Raw genomic sequence first — 17,873 nt, forward strand, 5'->3', positions numbered from 1 at the left:
AAAAATTTATCTTTGTATCATGTATTGGATTTTGAATTACAGATTTTAACAGCTAAATAGACATAATTAGGTTTTCCACATCTTTTATTATTTTCCACATTTTTAGCCATTGCTTTATAGAAATCTATTATTTTGTATAGGTTATTAATTTATGTTACTCTTGAAGAGCTGTCATGTATAACAAACTAAATTTAACAATCTTTTCTATAAATATTTATAGGGATTCAAGGATATTTCTCTTGAGAGGTTTATACATGGTGGAGCCAATGTAACTGGATTCCAGTTGGTAGATTTTAATACACCTATGGTAATAAAACTAATGGACCGCTGGAAGAAACTAGATCAGAGAGAGTATCCAGGATCTGAGACTCCTCCAAAGGTATTTTTTTTATTTTATCTACTGTATTACTGATATTTTCAAAAATTAAGATAGAGATTTTATTATACAGTTCTCTCACTAACATTTTGGCAAACATAGGCTGGCATAGGAAAAAGGCATTTTGTACTTATATCTGCCCTGCACATGTACTTAATAATTTCTGAATTTCTGTTTTTAAGAGTAGAGTTGATAGACATTAGCTCAATCAGTTTACTATTATTCTTACAGTACATTGCATATGAATTTCCTTGCAAAATTATATTTAAAAAAAAAACTGTTAACTAAATATTCCAAATGTGACAGAGCATTAGTAAATTTTTTCCCACACAGAAATCTTTTTGAAGTGATTTGCAATGAGTAAGCAAATTAGGAAATTCGCAGAAATGTAAAATATACAAGCTTCTGTAAAAGTTCTCTTTCCTGGTTGTTTTCATGTTTTTCTGACTGACATTGTGAAAGTATGCTATTAATATTTGCTCAGAAAAAGCTGGTAAATTTATGATCATAAGCATATTTGTTCAAACTAAAAGAGTAGATGACTTTCTTAGACCTCATGTTAAATTATGACATAATGTTCCTGAAACTCCAACTTAGCAGTTTGAGTCCCTACCTAATAAGGCACCATCATCATCATTTGCTAATCTATTACTTACAGTGTATTCCAGTAAAAAGTTTTATATATAATTTGGAAACTCAAGCCTAGAAAAAATAAGATCTAAGACTAGAAGGTTTCAGCTCTGCTTCTATTTCCTAATTGTAATACTTCATACTGGCCATGTCAATTTCTTAGAGAAGAAATCTTTCAGAGGAAATGCTGGAATTTGGCTAGGTTGGCATACCATCTTCCCTGCCTTATAAAAATCATAGAATTTCAAAACAGAACATTAAATGGGTGTCCACTATGTGTCAAGCACTATAGCCCAATCCTTTGATTTTACAGATATATATATGCAAATTATTAAATGGATATATTAGTTGGCTGTCCCTGAGCCAAGGACCAGGTTCATGAATACACAGGATATAATCATTTTAATGTCTCCTATTTGATTATCTCCAATTAGACTTGTCTATGCTATAGCGTTGGCCTCCTTGTTATGTAAAAATTTGTATAGTCCTCTCATCATTCACAGCTCTTGGCATAATGCTAGGCATTCAGTAGCCATTTAATAAATACATGCAGTACAATTAGTTCTCATTATATACAGCAGTTATGTTCTAGAAAGTCTCTTTAAATTCTGAATGAGTAAATATGGAACCATTGCTCACAGGGAAAATGTAAGGTTAAGTTCTGCTAGCCTCTGTTTACAAACTTTTTGTCAACGATTTAGTACATAACCTTGTTTTATGGGTGTTTCTGTTTAAAGAAACCTTATTTAATGTATTGTTGATTCATGAACATTGGACTTCTGGCGAACAGCACCGTGACTCATGCCCTAATGAAGCTTATTTGACATGCGGATTTTCTCCATAAGACACATTGCAGCCTTCCTGCACTTTGGAATCCAAAACAGCACGTCAACACTATGCTTTTGGGCTGTGTTAAACAGTGAAATCATCAGCAAAAAGCACAAAACTGCAGAAAACATGGTACTAAATACAACACAAAAAGGACACTTGTTTACAGTATGAGAGCAGAAACAAGAAAACAGTGTTTTCTTGTTCAGCCACAGCTGGGACCTTGTGTGTTGGGTTACTCAAATTTTTCACCACTCTACAGTTCCACAAATAACCATAAAAGTGCCACAAGTATTGATCTGAGAATCACAAATAAATATTAGCAAGGAGAAAAATTTGAAAATTTAAAATCCACAAATGAGGATTGATTATAATTAATTAAAATATACTTTGTTTAATTTTTCAAACAAGATTAAAAGCATGACTTCTGATCATGTCACTTCCTCACTTTAAAAAAATCTCCTGGAATCAAGGTCTTCCATTCTATAGGCCAATCAAGACTTTCCAATTGCATGACCTCTGCCCCCTTTCTGATGCTCCAGCCAGTCTGAGTTGCCCTGCATTTCCCCACCCTTTATCACTCCCTGCGCACATGCTTCTACCTCAAAAGTCCTCCACCATCATGTTTACCTATCCAAAGCCAACCATCTTCCAAGTCTTTCTCTCAAACTCAAATTCCACTTTCTCTATGAAATCTTTTCTTCTTTGTCTTTTTCTTTCTTTCTTTCTTTCTTTCTTTCTTTTTTTTTTTTTTTTTGGTAAATTTAATTCCTTTTTCCCTTGTTCTCTTCATAGTATTTGATTGGGTAATTCTCATTGCATATTTAATATAATCATTTGCACACTTACTGTTTCACTCCTATAAACTCTCTGGGCAGTAACCATCAAATACTTACCTTTGTGGTCTTTAAGATTCCTAGCTAGAGTCTGGTACATTTTTCAAAGAGCTCTCAGGTATGATATGAAATTTCATTCTTATAACAACCATTATTATCTTAGTTTTGCTCTGTTTTATACTCCATAGTCAAAAATGTGCTTCACATTCCCAAAAACCTATGAGTCATAGAATTAATATTCATCCCAGTTCTTTCTTCTCTAAGCCCATACTTTTTCTACCACACTATGATTCTGCCTAATTCTGTCTTGCTATCTATAAATCTTAGTAAACAGAAACCATTCCATTATTCTAATTACTTACAGAGCAGTAAATAACTATAGGACACTATTTACCCTGCCTAAAAATGAAATGATTAAGAATTTTCTAGGTGCCACCTAGAAGTTGTGTGCCTGTAACTATGGTTCCCTGGATTGTAGCACAGTAAGACACATAAAAAAGAATTACATCATTTGAAAAGGTAAAACCAATTTAAACTATTACTTCTTTACATCTCTCAGCTCTATGACCTGTCAAATTCTAGGTCTTTGCTGCCCTGGCTGAATGTCTCCTTTGCTCTATACCACTCTGTGTGATACCTGCCCTTTTTTCTGGTTCACATATTTCAAACAAATGGATGGACTTTTTAAAACACAGCAAGTGTGTTTAGTTTTTGGTGCCATCTCTTTTCAGCTTCTTTCTTTCTGTTGAAAAAGGAGCAATATTTTTCTTTTTTTCCTCCTTTGGTCCTCAGTACTAGCATTGCATTTTTCTCTTACCCTTTATGATTTAAGCAAGATTCATTTTATTTCTTGTTTTTATTTTCTTGCCTTACCAAAAAAAGATGATTTGATGACTTTTCTACTCAAAGATGTGTTGCGTCAGGCAGGGGAGGAGGCACTTCATTTTTGGTGTAGTACCTTGATTAAACACCTTAATTTTTCTCAGCTACCACATCCCAATCAATTGTGAAGGGCATGTCTGTCCAGAAGCTTGTTTTATCATGTCCTGGAGGAATATATAGGAAAGCTCTTAATTTAAATGGTTCTTATAAATCCTTCTAATACAAGAGTTACATCCTATACTATTGAACAGTTCTTCGTTAGAATTAATATTCCTTATTTTATCCATGTTTTAGTTCTTCTCTTCCCTGTAATGGTGGCTGCTATGCCTCATGGCCACGTTGCCTAAGTTTACTTTCTTTTATTTTCTTTTTTTTGTCTGAGACAGGGTCTTTCTCTGTCACCCAGGCTAGAGTGCAGTGGCACGATCACAGCTCACTATAACCTCAACCTCAACCTCCTGGGCTCAGGTGATCCTTCTCCACTCTCCGCCTGAAAAAAAATGATTTTTCTTCATTTGAAAGCAGACAATCAAGGAGATCATCCTCCACTTTCTACAGCACAAACCTACTGCTCAGACAGGCATAGAAGGTGTTAATTATACGGAATTGACCATATGGAATTTCTAAAGGAGATAATGTAGTTTTTGTCATGATTAGTAGTTAGTAGTTGATGCTATTTAACACAGTGACTAGTACATACACATTTGTTGAATAAGTAGATCTGCCATGCTTTAAGAATATTGTGCCCCATTTCCACGTGTTCAGTAATTTTCTAATAAATCTCTACCAAAAGTGAACCCATGTTGATTTATTTTTGTAACTAGAAAACTACATTTTTATCTCAATCTTTCTTCACTTTTTCTCCTAATCATAATAATCTTTTCAGGGGTAGGGGAGCTCACTCTTTTCTCAAAAAGAAGCAGATGGTCTATCCTTCTTATCTCTACTTTGATCCTAGTTTATATTGAAAATTTAATGAAATGATTCTGCCTTGCTGTGCTACCTCATGGGGTGTGGCAATATCCATTCCTATTTAGCACAGTGACTGGTGCAAACACATTTGTAAATAAGTAGATGTTATTTCTGGCATCATATTTCTGAATAACAATAAATAATTCCACTCATTCTTCTGGGAGACTGAACAAAGATATATACTTCAAGTTAATGAGTATACATTAAATCTCAGGGAACCTTGCTAGGCATTTTGGAGGAGGAAAAGATTAAGAGGCCCAGCTCTCCTGGGGCTCAACCACAGAAACTGACTACAAGGCAGCTTACAACACCCCCTTAGCCTTTGATACTTTACCTATTTGTACTGGAACACAACAGAAAGACCTTGCCTGAGGCTGTTTCTTCTCCCAACTGATGGAAAACTGTTTATTAGAGTTTCTATTTTTCAAAGTGATTTTTCTCCTTTTTAAGTCAGGATGATAAGATTTGGTGTACAGGCTTTATATTAAAGCAAGAATAGAAATTTCTGAAGCCAGAGTCAATTAATTATCAGTAATTTAACCATCCTTCAGACAGAATAGTGCTTTATGTCATAAACTTACAAAGACCTCAGGCCATTTCTGGTACTTAATAAGATTATAAATATACCATTATATTTGTTTTCATTTGATTAGTACACCTCTGCTCTGACTTATGATGGAGTCCTTGTGATGGCTGAAACTTTCCGAAGTCTTAGGAGGCAGAAAATTGATATCTCAAGGAGAGGAAATGCTGGGGATTGTCTGGCAAATCCTGCTGCTCCATGGGGCCAGGGAATTGACATGGAGAGGACACTCAAACAGGTAACTCACAATTTTATTTAAATTCAATTCATTTCATAGTCTTGTTTAAGTTGAATGTTCAAGAAAACAGACTAATTTATCCAAGCACAAATACATATTACAATCGCTACTTAAATATATCAAGCCATCTTTTTTGGGACATTTCTAGATAAAATACAAGGTAGAATCTTGCTGTTTACAAAATTTTATGTGGATGCATAGTCAGGATAAGCTAGGCTATTTTGCAGTAATAAACAACCCAAATCACAGTGACTTAAAACAAGAAAGGAACTTTGCTTACTCAGACACATGCTAGATTAGCAGGTTCATTGTAATTACTCGAGGATGTAGGCTGACAGAGCAGTGACCATCTTGAATTCTTCCAAGGGAAACAGTTGAGTTTCAAATTGGCAATTAAATTATGTGATTTAATAATGACACCTGTCATGCCTGTTTACAACTCATATGTTAGAAAGAGTTGCATGGGCCTAGCTAACCACAGGGGGTTCAGGAAGTATAAGCCCACCTGGGTCCTGGAACATGGAAGAACCAGAAATAATGACTACATTTGGAGATCTTTAAATTGCTTTGTAACTTTAGATTAAGTAATCAGTTTATTTTAGTCTTTCATAATTTTACTAACACTACTTGTTCATATACATATTTAATGTTACATTTTAAATATTCTGAAATGTCATGGGTTCAAAACATAGGTAAAAGCAAATTAAAAGGAAATTTGGAAATTTGGAATAAAATATATTTGAATATTTTCAAAAATTCCCTTATATGTTTTTGTTTCTTATATCTTAATTTTAATATTAGCAAGGTGAGAATATGATCTGGCATAAGTGTCAGGACTATTTAATCCATTTTGTGGATATACAGATAAAACTGAAAAGTAACCGTAAAAAAATTTATTCCTATACAAATATAATTGAGGGAGAATTCTTTTAGTAAAAATGGAAACCAATAAAATATATTCTCCTTCCAGGGGTATAGCAGAATTGCTTATATATCTCTTTGATATTCCTCTTTCAGATTCTATCCCAATAGCTCAAATACCTAATTAGTGAAATTGCAAATGAACATGTGCGTGTTTTTTTTTTTTTTTCACTTAGGTTCGAATTCAAGGTCTGACAGGGAATGTTCAGTTTGACCACTATGGACGTAGAGTCAATTACACAATGGATGTGTTTGAGCTGAAAAGCACAGGACCTAGAAAGGTAGGTGAGCCACAATCAAACTGAAAAAGAAAATTCTCTGTTTACTTAGTTTGTATGTAGCATTTTAAAGGCCTAGAGAAGAAAGATGACTGGACATTTCCTTTCTTTGTGAGTACTTACAAATACTTTAGTACTTTCTTTATAATCGATGCTGAGATCAATGTGTGTCATATAACTGATATTTGCTGGTGTGCCCAAGCCAAAACAAACTAATTTATACACTGTTTATATCCTTTAACCAAAATGGATGTGATATTTTGGGTGGGATTAGCAAAAAAAAAAAATCCCTCAAATCAAAATTGGCTCTGCAGAACAGAACACAAAGCAGTAAAGAGACATAAGCACCTCAAGGTAGACATTTATGAAATTATTATTACAGCAAGTACCAAAAAACTACTTCTAATAGGTGAACATATTTAGAATAGGCTGGGTGTTCTTAAATTAGTCAACTAGATAAATTCCAATGACCAAAAGAGAAAGAAGATGGATGGTAAGATTATTAAGATTATTAGTAGGCTGAGAGGAAGAGAAACATTTAAGTTGTTCAGGAAGGTGCTGGTGCTAGGTTCCTGGATTTTGGAAGATATTTCTCTGTTAGTGGTAAGATGTGACTAGGTATAGGAACGGTCTTCACAGCATTCAATAAGTATTTTATACAGTGTAACCATTCAGCCCACCACAGTAATTAGTTATAAGTGTTTTGTAGCTAACACATATAATTTTTTACATTCCTTTTATCTAGGAGCTAGGATGCTCAGGGAAACAGATATTCAAGTTCACTTTATCTAAAAGCCATATTTCTTTCAACACTTGGCTGTTTAAAAAAAAATTCCAAAATGTATTTTCATGCTTTTATGTAATAATGATAGCTGCAATTCATGAAATGCCTTCTGTGTCCTAAGCACTGGACTTGGTGCTTTGCATGATTCCATCCTCATGACAAATCTATAATTTGAATAGTATTATTTCTCTTTTTTTCAAATGAGAAAATTCTAGTACAATAAGTTATCTTATTCAAAGCCTGTAAGTGAGAAAACATATTTTACTCTTAGTGTTTTGTCCCTTACTGGTCTATCTAGGAAGAGATGATCTTCTGCTGGAGGAAAACAAATAAAGGAAGCCTGCATGGAGGAGGTGGAATTTAAAATTGCCATGATGTTAGAGTTTGGGTAGGATGAAATGGAGGGGGCAACAACCTGAAGAAAGGCTTGGAGGCAGGACGGTTAAAGTTAAGGTGATATAAGGAAAATGGCAAAGGTTTTGCTCCAGTCTGCCATTTGGGTGTGCTTCTACATCTGTGAGAAATTTGGAGCTGCCATGTAAACCATCTCCAGCTTTCTATCCTCTTAATGGCATAGCATGCATGCAGGCTGCCAGCAAGTATATGGTAAGCTGGAGCCTATCTGATCCAGATCAGGAGTAGCAGGAGATGGATGGCAGCCGGAGGGCTCAGGCACACCTCATGCCAGGCTCTTCTAAGGAGATTGACTGAAGCAAGGGAAGGAGACACTAAGAAGAGCCCACTCTGCCAGAACACAGCCAGCAAGAACAACAAAAAAGGCAAGTTTTAAGCAAAGAATCTCTGCTAGCTGTGGAGCAGTTAGGATATTCCACATGCCCCTAAAAATGTTGGCTAACAGGTGGACAAAGGTAAGACTGGCCCACCTCCTTGCCACACACCAGACCTTGCAAAATTTGCCATTTAAACAGAGCTTTTTCAAATGCAAAAGACTTACTTTACAAAACAGTAAGTGCAGAATGTCAAATTGTTCTCTTTAAAAGAAAGAATAGTGGAAAAAGAAAGCTGGTGCTAACTAGCAGTAATATCAAGTGGGCTTGATTCATAGTACTGAATCTTTTCATAGCCTATTGAACAATGATGGTAACAAAAATTAAGACTTTTCAAAGAGAAACTTATGGAGTAAGTTGGGAGAGTGATGAACAGTACATCTTCACACTCAGCTGACATTCATCTAAGGTTCCTAAAAGAAATTTGAAGTGTAAAGTGGTGTAGACTCATCTATCTTTGTTTTTCCGTGGCAACGATCAACTCGGGCATTGTGTCAGGAATATTAAACTTAAAAATGAGCTACCATGAGAGACACTATGGTGGTGAAACTAGGCAATATGTCTGAGAAGTGAGCAATCATTCTTGTAAATTGAACACTTGCCAGCAAGGGAGCTATCTTTGAAAACAGATCAGAGCGTCAACCCATCAGTTTGTCTGACTTCTGCAACAGAAAAACTGATTGAGAGTCTCATTAAGCAGAAGCCACAAAGCTCTTTCTGAAGTCCTGGCTTCTAAGTACACCAAAATCTTCTTATCACTACAGTGACCCCCACCCAGGGCTCCAGAGGGAATGCTCCAGACTTGCATGGTTTCGGAAATATTTAATTGTAAAAATTTTATTTATTGAGAGCACCATATATGCCAGATGCTGTAATGGAAAATTGATGTGCATTTTTATATTCAATCCTTGTGACAACCTAAAAATAAGATATATATATTTTTTTCTCCTTTTAACCAAAAGTAAAGCTCAAAGAAACTAAGTGACCTACTCAGAGATGCTCAGCTAGACAGAGGTGGAGCTGCAGTAGAAACCAAAATTCCCGCAGCTCCAGAGCATCACTCAAGATCTTGACTCAGGTTTCAAGATCTTGAAACGTCATCAGTCCCATTGCCTCTAAGGATTCTATTTAAGGCTGGTGTGGGAATTAGATCAGATTTTCAGTGCAGTTCTGGTCAAAGAAGCTCTCCAAGGAACTAACTTTGAGTAGAACAGGAGCTTCTCACAGTCCCTCAGTCCTTATCTGATCTCTGTGTTGTAGGCCAAGACCATCCTAATTCAGAAACATTTGCTCATATATATTATTATAGTTATATTTGCCTTTAGGAGTCCAAAGAAAATGAATATTTTTCTGACACCTTTAGGAGTCCAAAGAAGATAAATATTTTTCTGGCATCCTTTATCAATTTAGTGATTTAAACGCGTCCATATTTTTGCTCTAGCATTACTAAACCACTTTTCACACACTTTTTGTCTATAGGAAAAATATTCATTTCCTTGTCTAGTTAAATGAGGTCAGTCATGGGAAAAGTTCTTAGTAAAATGCAAAATGTTGAGAAGATTGGAGAGAGAAACTCCATCTTCTGTGAGGCCTGGGTCCAAACTTTAAGATTCCTTTCTTTAAGAACTGACTCCTTGTGTGGACTTACTTCTAAGAAAATCCATGGTCCACATGAAATCTACCATGAATTGTTCCCATATCACAAAGTATGACCTTCTGTTTTTTTAATCAGAATTATATGTAGGTATAAGGCAAAAAATTAAAATTTGCTTATTATTTAAATTTGCCAGCACTTCTGAATCATTTATCTTTAAGAGGAGAATAGCTGCAAACCCACAGTTTAGTTTTTAAATGCAAAATGTCAAGGTCTTGCCAATATCTAGGTACTCTCCAAAATGTATCCCAGATTTGTGATTCTTTCTGTTGTAGAACTCATTAATAAAGAAAAATTGTCTTTCCTGAAAATTAGCTGGTGAGATCTTCAGGGTGGTTGCATTTCAATGGAGTGCTAAACTATAAAACTCCTTTTCATGTTGTATAACTGTCATGTGGAAAGGAGAGTTAACAAGAATCAGCTGATGAAAGTACGCATAAGAATTGAAAAGAGGGTGAGTCTCAAATATATAGTTATTTTAAATTAAAATTTTCACAAAATTATTAATAAGTGTTAACCCAAAATGTATTCACATGGGCTATTGAAAATACTTGCTGAACTTATAATGTTTAGATCAAACCAAGAAGTATAGCAAGCCATATTAATAAAAATTATTTTTCTCCATCTTTTCTGTTATTGAATTATATATGCAACACTTGTAAATAATCTAGTACCTCTTTCTGACATGTTAATGCTTACTCTATTTTAATATGCTCATAAATACTAACATGGCAGTTAAGAAACTTGGATTAGGCAAGAGAGACTTCCAAAACATATTAGAACAAATAGTGAATACAGACCAGTGAGCAAATGCATACATTTTGTTAGAGATATAAGTTTTAACAATTGCATCAAGAAATTCAAGAAAGAAGTTTGTCAAGCATTAAACGAACACCCGTTTGGGAGTTCGTGCAGCATAATAGGAAAGTATGCAGACTTGGTGTAATGTAGACCTGAGTTTTGAATTCTGGCCCTACTAACTTATAACTTTGTTTAATTTATTTAGCCTTCTAAAATGAATCCTCATCATTAAAATATGGAAAATAACTGCCACTACTCCATACTTAATATGTGCATTAACTTTGAGATACATATTTTTAAAAATCATTGAATATATTGTCTGCCTCCGGCAAACACTCAATATGTAACAACCATTATTATTGCTTAATGGTCTGCAACAACCAAAGAATCCTAAATTTCCATTAAAAGCTCATTTTAGTTTACTACTTTTCAGAGTACTTAAGTAATTACATAATTCATTTTTAGGAAAAAGTATTTGAAATGAAATGAAAAACTAATAATTTGAAAATAAAAAATACAAATTTAAATGTAATATTTTAAAGTGAAAACATTGTCCATTAATATTCATTTCTGATGTAAGTTAGCATTTCAGAAATGGTAAGATTGTTACCTAGTGGCTAGTTTATATCAAACCCAAAACCATTTCCGTTTTGCTTTGAAGATGTACAAGCTTCTTTTGCTTGAAAATATCCTGTACATGTTCTTATAAATCTGGTTATTCCCTTTACTATACAAGCTGTAACTTTACTGATAAAGTCACACAAATTAATTTAGGGGGCACTAGTCTATCTCACTAGAGAAGGGGATCCACATAAAATAATGCTCCATGCTTATATTCCTTTTGGAATCACCCATTCCCAATCTCTTGGCTACTCCACTGTTGTACACAATAAATTTCCCAAACATGTAGCAAGGCTGGAACCTTAACAACTGGCAGACTGGCTCATGAGCAAATAAGAACACTTCCAAACATATTTTTTCATTTGCTTTTTATTTGTTTTCTTTGCTTACCTATTCAAACCCTTCATTGTTCTAGGAAGAACTAGACTAAATGCTTCTAAAATATGTTTTCAAGCATGTTCTCTATTTGACAGGTTGGTTACTGGAACGACATGGATAAGTTAGTATTGATTCAAGATGTCCCCACTCTTGGCAATGACACAGCAGCTATTGAGAACAGAACAGTGGTTGTAACCACAATTATGGTAAGTGTTGGTCTATGCTTTATGGTGTTCCGTTTTGTCCACAGGCAATTTTAACGCCCCAGCGATGGTGAGCAGGGAGGGCAAAGCTGACTGTTAGCAATGGTAACGTGGGTATTCTGATCCACAGAAGCCTGTAGAGGCTTTGAATAGGTTCATCCTAAGCTTTGAGTACGTATGGTACTTTTATTTGTATTATCTTTTGTTACATTGCTGTTCTTGGAAAAATGCTCAGATGTTAAAAATTGAGACTGTCTAACTCTAGCTGGAAATGTATGAAATGCTAAGACCCTAAAGCACAAAACAGTGAACATGACAAAGGTCAACCACCAATCACATAAATATATCCAGTAGTAAACATATTATTATTGTTACTATGCTTTTAAAAATTCAATGTAATAATTATTAATAGTGTTTAAAATTATAATTTTCAGGTAGTTTAATCACCGGATAATGATTTGTATTGTCTGTTTACAATAGTGAAGATGTAACTGTGAAGATTTTAATGAGTATGATTTATATAACTAAATGCTTTAGGAATTAATTTTGTTTTATTTTTATTTTGAATGTGAAAAGGGTTTTCTTCCACCGATTATTTTTCTCATTGACCAGTGAGAAGTACACATTATAGTTTAGTGAACTTCTAAAATTAAGAAGAATGTGATTGCTTCATTCAGCCACATCACAAAATGAAAAGTCCTCTAAATTTTAAGGCTGCTTTTTCAAAGAGATTCTCATGAAATTACCTTTTAAATAATAGAATATCTTGTATATTTTTCTCTTGAAAATCAAACATGCCCTTTCAAGTCACTGCTAGTCAAAAGAGATCAACAATCGGTGACCTTTTGTATCTCATTTAAAATTATACATACTCAGCTCAGTGACTCTATAGGCAAAACACATTTTAAATCATTTATGGAACCCTTACTCTAAATAAAATGGAAGTGTTTATGTAATTTGGTTTTTAGCTTTTGTCATTTTAGTTTCAGGTCTTTAGTAATGTTGAGTTTTTTCCATAAAGTAATATTAAATGAAATGAAAATGCCAGAGAGAAGCCTTCACATGTTGCAATTAGTTTTATCTGTGTTGCATCACCAGTCAGCAATTTAATGTAATCTGACAAGCTTTCAGCAGAAGTTTATGATTTTAGAATGCAAACCAACCAACAGCAGTTTTCGTGTAAGCCTTCCAACTTAATTGTGTAATATTTATTTGCATGGGACTTGAAAAGCAATACATATATGTTTCTTTTCCTAAAAACGACACAGTAATGGAAAGTCATACTTCAGTACAGTCCTCCTCTTTTCAGCCTCTGATGAAGAATCCTATTTTAAGAAATTGATCAAGAAAGAAAAGAGTTCCACGCTGTTCGACCATTCCTAACTAAGGCTCAAGTCTTGTTCTCCAGTGTAGTAAATTTAAGCTTATTTTTCATGTGGGATTCTTCTTCGATGACCAACTCTGGACTACCAGAAAAAAAAAATTAAGTTCTGTGACTTTTCTGAGATACTAGAACTAAAGAAGAATTAATCTTTCTCGAGAAATAGATGTTGAAAAAGAATCACTTAGCGATTCTGACATAACAATTCCCATATATTGAAATGAGGTCACTGTACGTAAATGATGGAATTATATCACTCTATTTCCAAGGGTAGATTTTCTATAAGTGAATATCTCTGAATTCGTGTGCCTGTTTTCTGAATATATACAGTTGTTTTCTTTAAAGATCTCTTGGAATTTTATCTGTTCTGTGTGAAATAAAGTGTTTTAATGTGCATTATAGGTATGATATAGAGAATCTCCTTTCCATCCCTGTTACTAAAGGAACTGGACAAATAATTCTTAAAACTAAAATACTGAATTAATTTTGCAAGCATGGCTAGTTTTCAGGAAGCATGCTATCAAAAAAATAGTAAAAAATGACTGAAAAATCCAACTGTTTTATACACATATATATAAAGGATATTCTGTAAAGTTATATGTTGTTTGACAGTAAAGTCATCAATATTTTTGCTATCAAAATACTACAATACTAGTATCTGTCTTTTTGTATGAAAATGTAATCTTTATATCAATAATACCTCTGGTATTTGCAACTGCATAATCATTCATTAATTCACAAAGAATTACTAGAATCCTTTCCCTGAAAGTGTTCCTTCTATTTGCTTTTGTTGAAAATGGTAGTCCAGGACTTAAGACATCCCTCCACTTCATTCATTATGAAAGAAATCTCTTGTGAATAAACAAGATGTTGGCATCTGCATGTAATTATCCCCAAATTCAATTGAAAACTCCCAACACAGATGGAATTGGCTAGATATTTTAATATATGTGATACCTGTATCTAGATACAGAAGAAGGCTGAGAGTGAGCACTGGATATAATTCATTTTGATTGAAATTGATATGGTGTTAATGTTCCTCCAGTTGTCTGTCCTTTGTGTATGTTGTTATTTATATGTTGATACACTGTAACACTATATGCTATTGCTAAATAAAATTGATTGAGAAATTCAGTTATTCATAAATATTTATTGAGCGTCTGCTTTGTGCTAGGCACAGTTCTAGGCCCTGGGAATATGTCACAGACAAAAATTCTGCACTAAGTGAAACTTATGGTTTATTGAGAGAAAGCAGACCAGAAACATAAGTAATAATTATATTAGTTGTCTTTATTAAATATAATGTAGCATTAGCTTTTTATGCTGTTGAAAGTTATTTTTTCTTATAAGAGTGTTATATAGCTATAATGTGATTTTCATTTTAATAATAAATTTATTCTACCTGAATATAATCATCCTGAATATATCACAGCTAAATCTAATAGAAAATAAAATTAATACGATCATTTTTATCTTTAAGTCTTGTTGACTGAAAAATTTATAAAATCAATAAAATTCATAAGACTGTGACCATATCGATTTAACTTTCTGAATTAAAAGTAATAATTTCTGCAAATAACCCAAAGAAGCCAAATCTGTTCCATGTGGTTTGGATAAATATAGCAATTGAGGGAAAAGCAGTTTACAGTAGATCTTGTTACAAGGGAGGGTGATGTTTTCCTCTATAATCATGCTACTTTCTTGGCTATTGAATGCTCTGGAAAAGGGAAGATAATACAGTGATGTTTCAGACAAACTCCTTTATTTTCCCCAAAGTTTTACTACCAAAGTTAAGTGATGCTTATGATGCATTGCTTAACTACAAAGATATTTCTTACCATCTCATGAACATAACAATCCTTTAGGCAAATTTTCCATAAAACCAAATTTATTCACTCCAGTATCAGAATTATGTTACAAATCTAAAAGCAATTATCCTTATCACATATGATCTTTCCAGAGGTTACTTTTTGTACATTTTAGTGAGATGTTTGATATTTTATCTCCTCTATGTATAATTCTGTAGAGGCACTATACATATATGTGCATTATAATAACGTACACATTCATCTTTATATAAAATGTATTATATGTATATATACATACATACAGAAAATTAAAATGTATTTATTTTCTTCCTTATACCAAATATTAATTTTCCTCTTTCACATACATCACTCACTGAAGAGCTTATAAATCAATTAATTTTAAGTAAATTATTCTGACTAAATTTAAAGTTGTGCAGCCTTTAGATTTACTCATTTTTTCCTGAATTAAATAATGATATCTTAATCTTCACTTTTATGAATTTTATCCATGGGATAAATTATGTACATTCATTAGTATTTTTTGGAGAAAACCAAATATTCACATAGAAAACAACATTGGTTGACACTGATCTTATTATTTTAACAATTTTCAATAATAATTGTAATAATTATATTTGTAATATTTAGAAAATATTGAAACCTTTCTAACAAGTATTTTGTTTCAATAGTTCTACTTTACAAATAATCAAAAAAAAAATCCTTGGTAGGAAAATTATACATTATTGATTAAAAATCTTCTTAATTAAGTTACACAAATACTTTAATAAACAAGCCCTAATGTAGCAGCTTTAAACAGTAATTTCTTTCCTAAAATAGCAGAGCAGATGTAGAAGCCCATTCATTAGAGAAACTCTTAATATAAAACTCACATTCACTAAGTAATAATGCAATAACTTTTAAGAAATTACCATCCTACGGAGCTCAGTAGTTGATAATAATCGTGGCAGGTTGTATACATAAGAGAAATAAGAGGTTACTCTAACCTTCTGATCGTTCCGTTTTTATTCAAAATCAAACACTTGGGAATTCATAAGGCTGTTTTAAAAAGACACCCCACATGTCCTCCTTAATGATTTACCAGAATTTATTCATTATATTGAAAAGATTTTGTATTTTCTTCACCCATAGCAGCCCCTAAACTTTGTATTAACTCTAGTATGAAGTATTTGAAGAGCTAGTTGCAGACAATTTGTCAGACTGAGCATGGAGGAAATGAGGAGGTTGGGCGAATGATGAGCATTTGCTACTCTTTTGTATTTGACATGAAAGAAAAGAAAAGCAATAGGTGACACAGTCAAAGAAACAGCAGAGCTGAGCAACCATGAGAGACCATTTAAGGAAAGCCTTTCTATCCTTTTAACATCCCCACTTCTCTGCATGCGATCATGTCATTTCTCTTATGCTGTCTGCATCACTCATTCTGAATCTCAGTAATTGTTTATGCCCCTGGATGGGCAAAACGTCTAACTACATTCCTAATCAACATCTGCAGTAAGCTGAAGGCTTTTCTAGACTTTGTTGGTTTGCTCAGCAGGAAAACAACAACATGATGGACCCCTGCTGTCCAAAATAAAAAAGAAAGAAAATACTGAAAAAATGAAAGAAGACGTTAAATAAATATTTTACTCATAATATACACCTGTCTGTTCAGAAGATATAACCTAAGCCTTGTTAATATTGACTTTCCTTTAGAAAACCTGAACCAGAATTTGTAATAAAATTACTTTATAATGATATCACTATTTGGGAAACACTGATAGGCCAGGTTATCTTTGTATTTATTTAGTGCCTTCTATATGCCAGACACTAGGAGAAGAAATTGAAAGGCTTTATCTACACTGTTTACCTAGATTATGTGAAGAATTTCATTAAATGAATTTCATAAAAATGCAGAAATACATTTCTTTAATCTCTGTCCTCTCTCATTAAGTCATATGAAATCTCAATTAATGGCACATATTTTGATAAATCAATAATAGCTTCAAAAATTTACAGATATTTTATTAAGTCATATGGAAAATCAATTAATTGCACATAGTTTGATAAGTACTGTAGCTTCAAAATTTTCCAGATTATTTCAAAATATAAGGTTGGCCGAGTGCAGTGGCTCACACCTGTAATCCTAGCACTTTAGGAGGCCAAGGCAAGTGGATCACCTGAGGCCAGGAGTTTGAGACCAGCCTGGCAAACATGGTGAAATCCCATCTCTACTCAAAATACAAGAATTAGCTGGGCATAGTGGCATGTGCCTGTAATCTTAGCTAATTGGGAGGCTGAGGCAGGAGAATCGCTTGAACCTGGGAAGTGGAGGGTGCATTGAGCTGAGATCACACTACTACACTCCAGCCTGGGTGATAGAGCGCTAGACTGTTTCTCAAAAACAAACACAAAATAAAATATCAAAATACAGGGTCAGCTCCCACAGCTTTCACTTGTTAACTCTGAAATTGAACAACTGCCTTACCTCCCTGAGTCTTCATTGTCCCATCTGCAAAATGGGAAATGCCTATCTCAATGTGCCAGTGTCAAAAGTAAATGAAAAGACATGAAGAAATTTACTTTGTGCTGGATACATAGTAAGCACTAATAAGTAAGAGCTACCATTGTTTTTCACCACTGTATTTTATTATTGTTCCTCCCACCTTATACTCCTTTGCCATCATTACAAAAAAAAAAACTATAGTGACTTTGATTGCAAGGGAACAAGGGGCATATTTTACTTATTTTTGTGTCCCTATCACCCAGCAAACTGCCTGGCACACAGTGCTTAATAAATGTTTGATTAAATAATAAATAAATACATAGCTTTTATTGAAGTAAATTGCTTATATAATGTAGAGAGCAGCAAATTAGATTTTAAATACTAGCTGGAGAAAATGCACACACAAGC

General features: G+C 33.6%; 1 protein-coding gene across 11 annotated transcripts in view; it reads left to right on the plus strand.

Annotated features, from left to right (window-relative positions):
• GRIA4 (glutamate ionotropic receptor AMPA type subunit 4) overlaps positions 1 to 17,873 on the plus strand; it is a 359,494-nt gene that overhangs the window by 275,149 nt on the left and 66,472 nt on the right. For 9 of the 11 annotated variants that reach the window (XM_039471113.2, XM_074400500.1, XM_010334607.3 and 6 more), the window contains exons 7-10: positions 221 to 379; positions 5,178 to 5,345; positions 6,443 to 6,547; positions 11,666 to 11,776. In XM_039471113.2, coding sequence (XP_039327047.1) covers positions 221 to 379; positions 5,178 to 5,345; positions 6,443 to 6,547; positions 11,666 to 11,776 — 543 coding nt within the window. Of the gene's footprint in view, positions 1 to 220; positions 380 to 5,177; positions 5,346 to 6,442; positions 6,548 to 11,665; positions 11,777 to 13,082; positions 14,285 to 17,873 lie in introns of those variants that run through there. The other 2 variants (XM_074400507.1, XM_010334606.3) reach the window with 1 other exon arrangement.

Source organism: Saimiri boliviensis, chromosome 6, assembly GCF_048565385.1.
Source record: "Saimiri boliviensis isolate mSaiBol1 chromosome 6, mSaiBol1.pri, whole genome shotgun sequence".
Lineage (NCBI taxonomy): Eukaryota > Metazoa > Chordata > Mammalia > Primates > Cebidae > Saimiri > Saimiri boliviensis.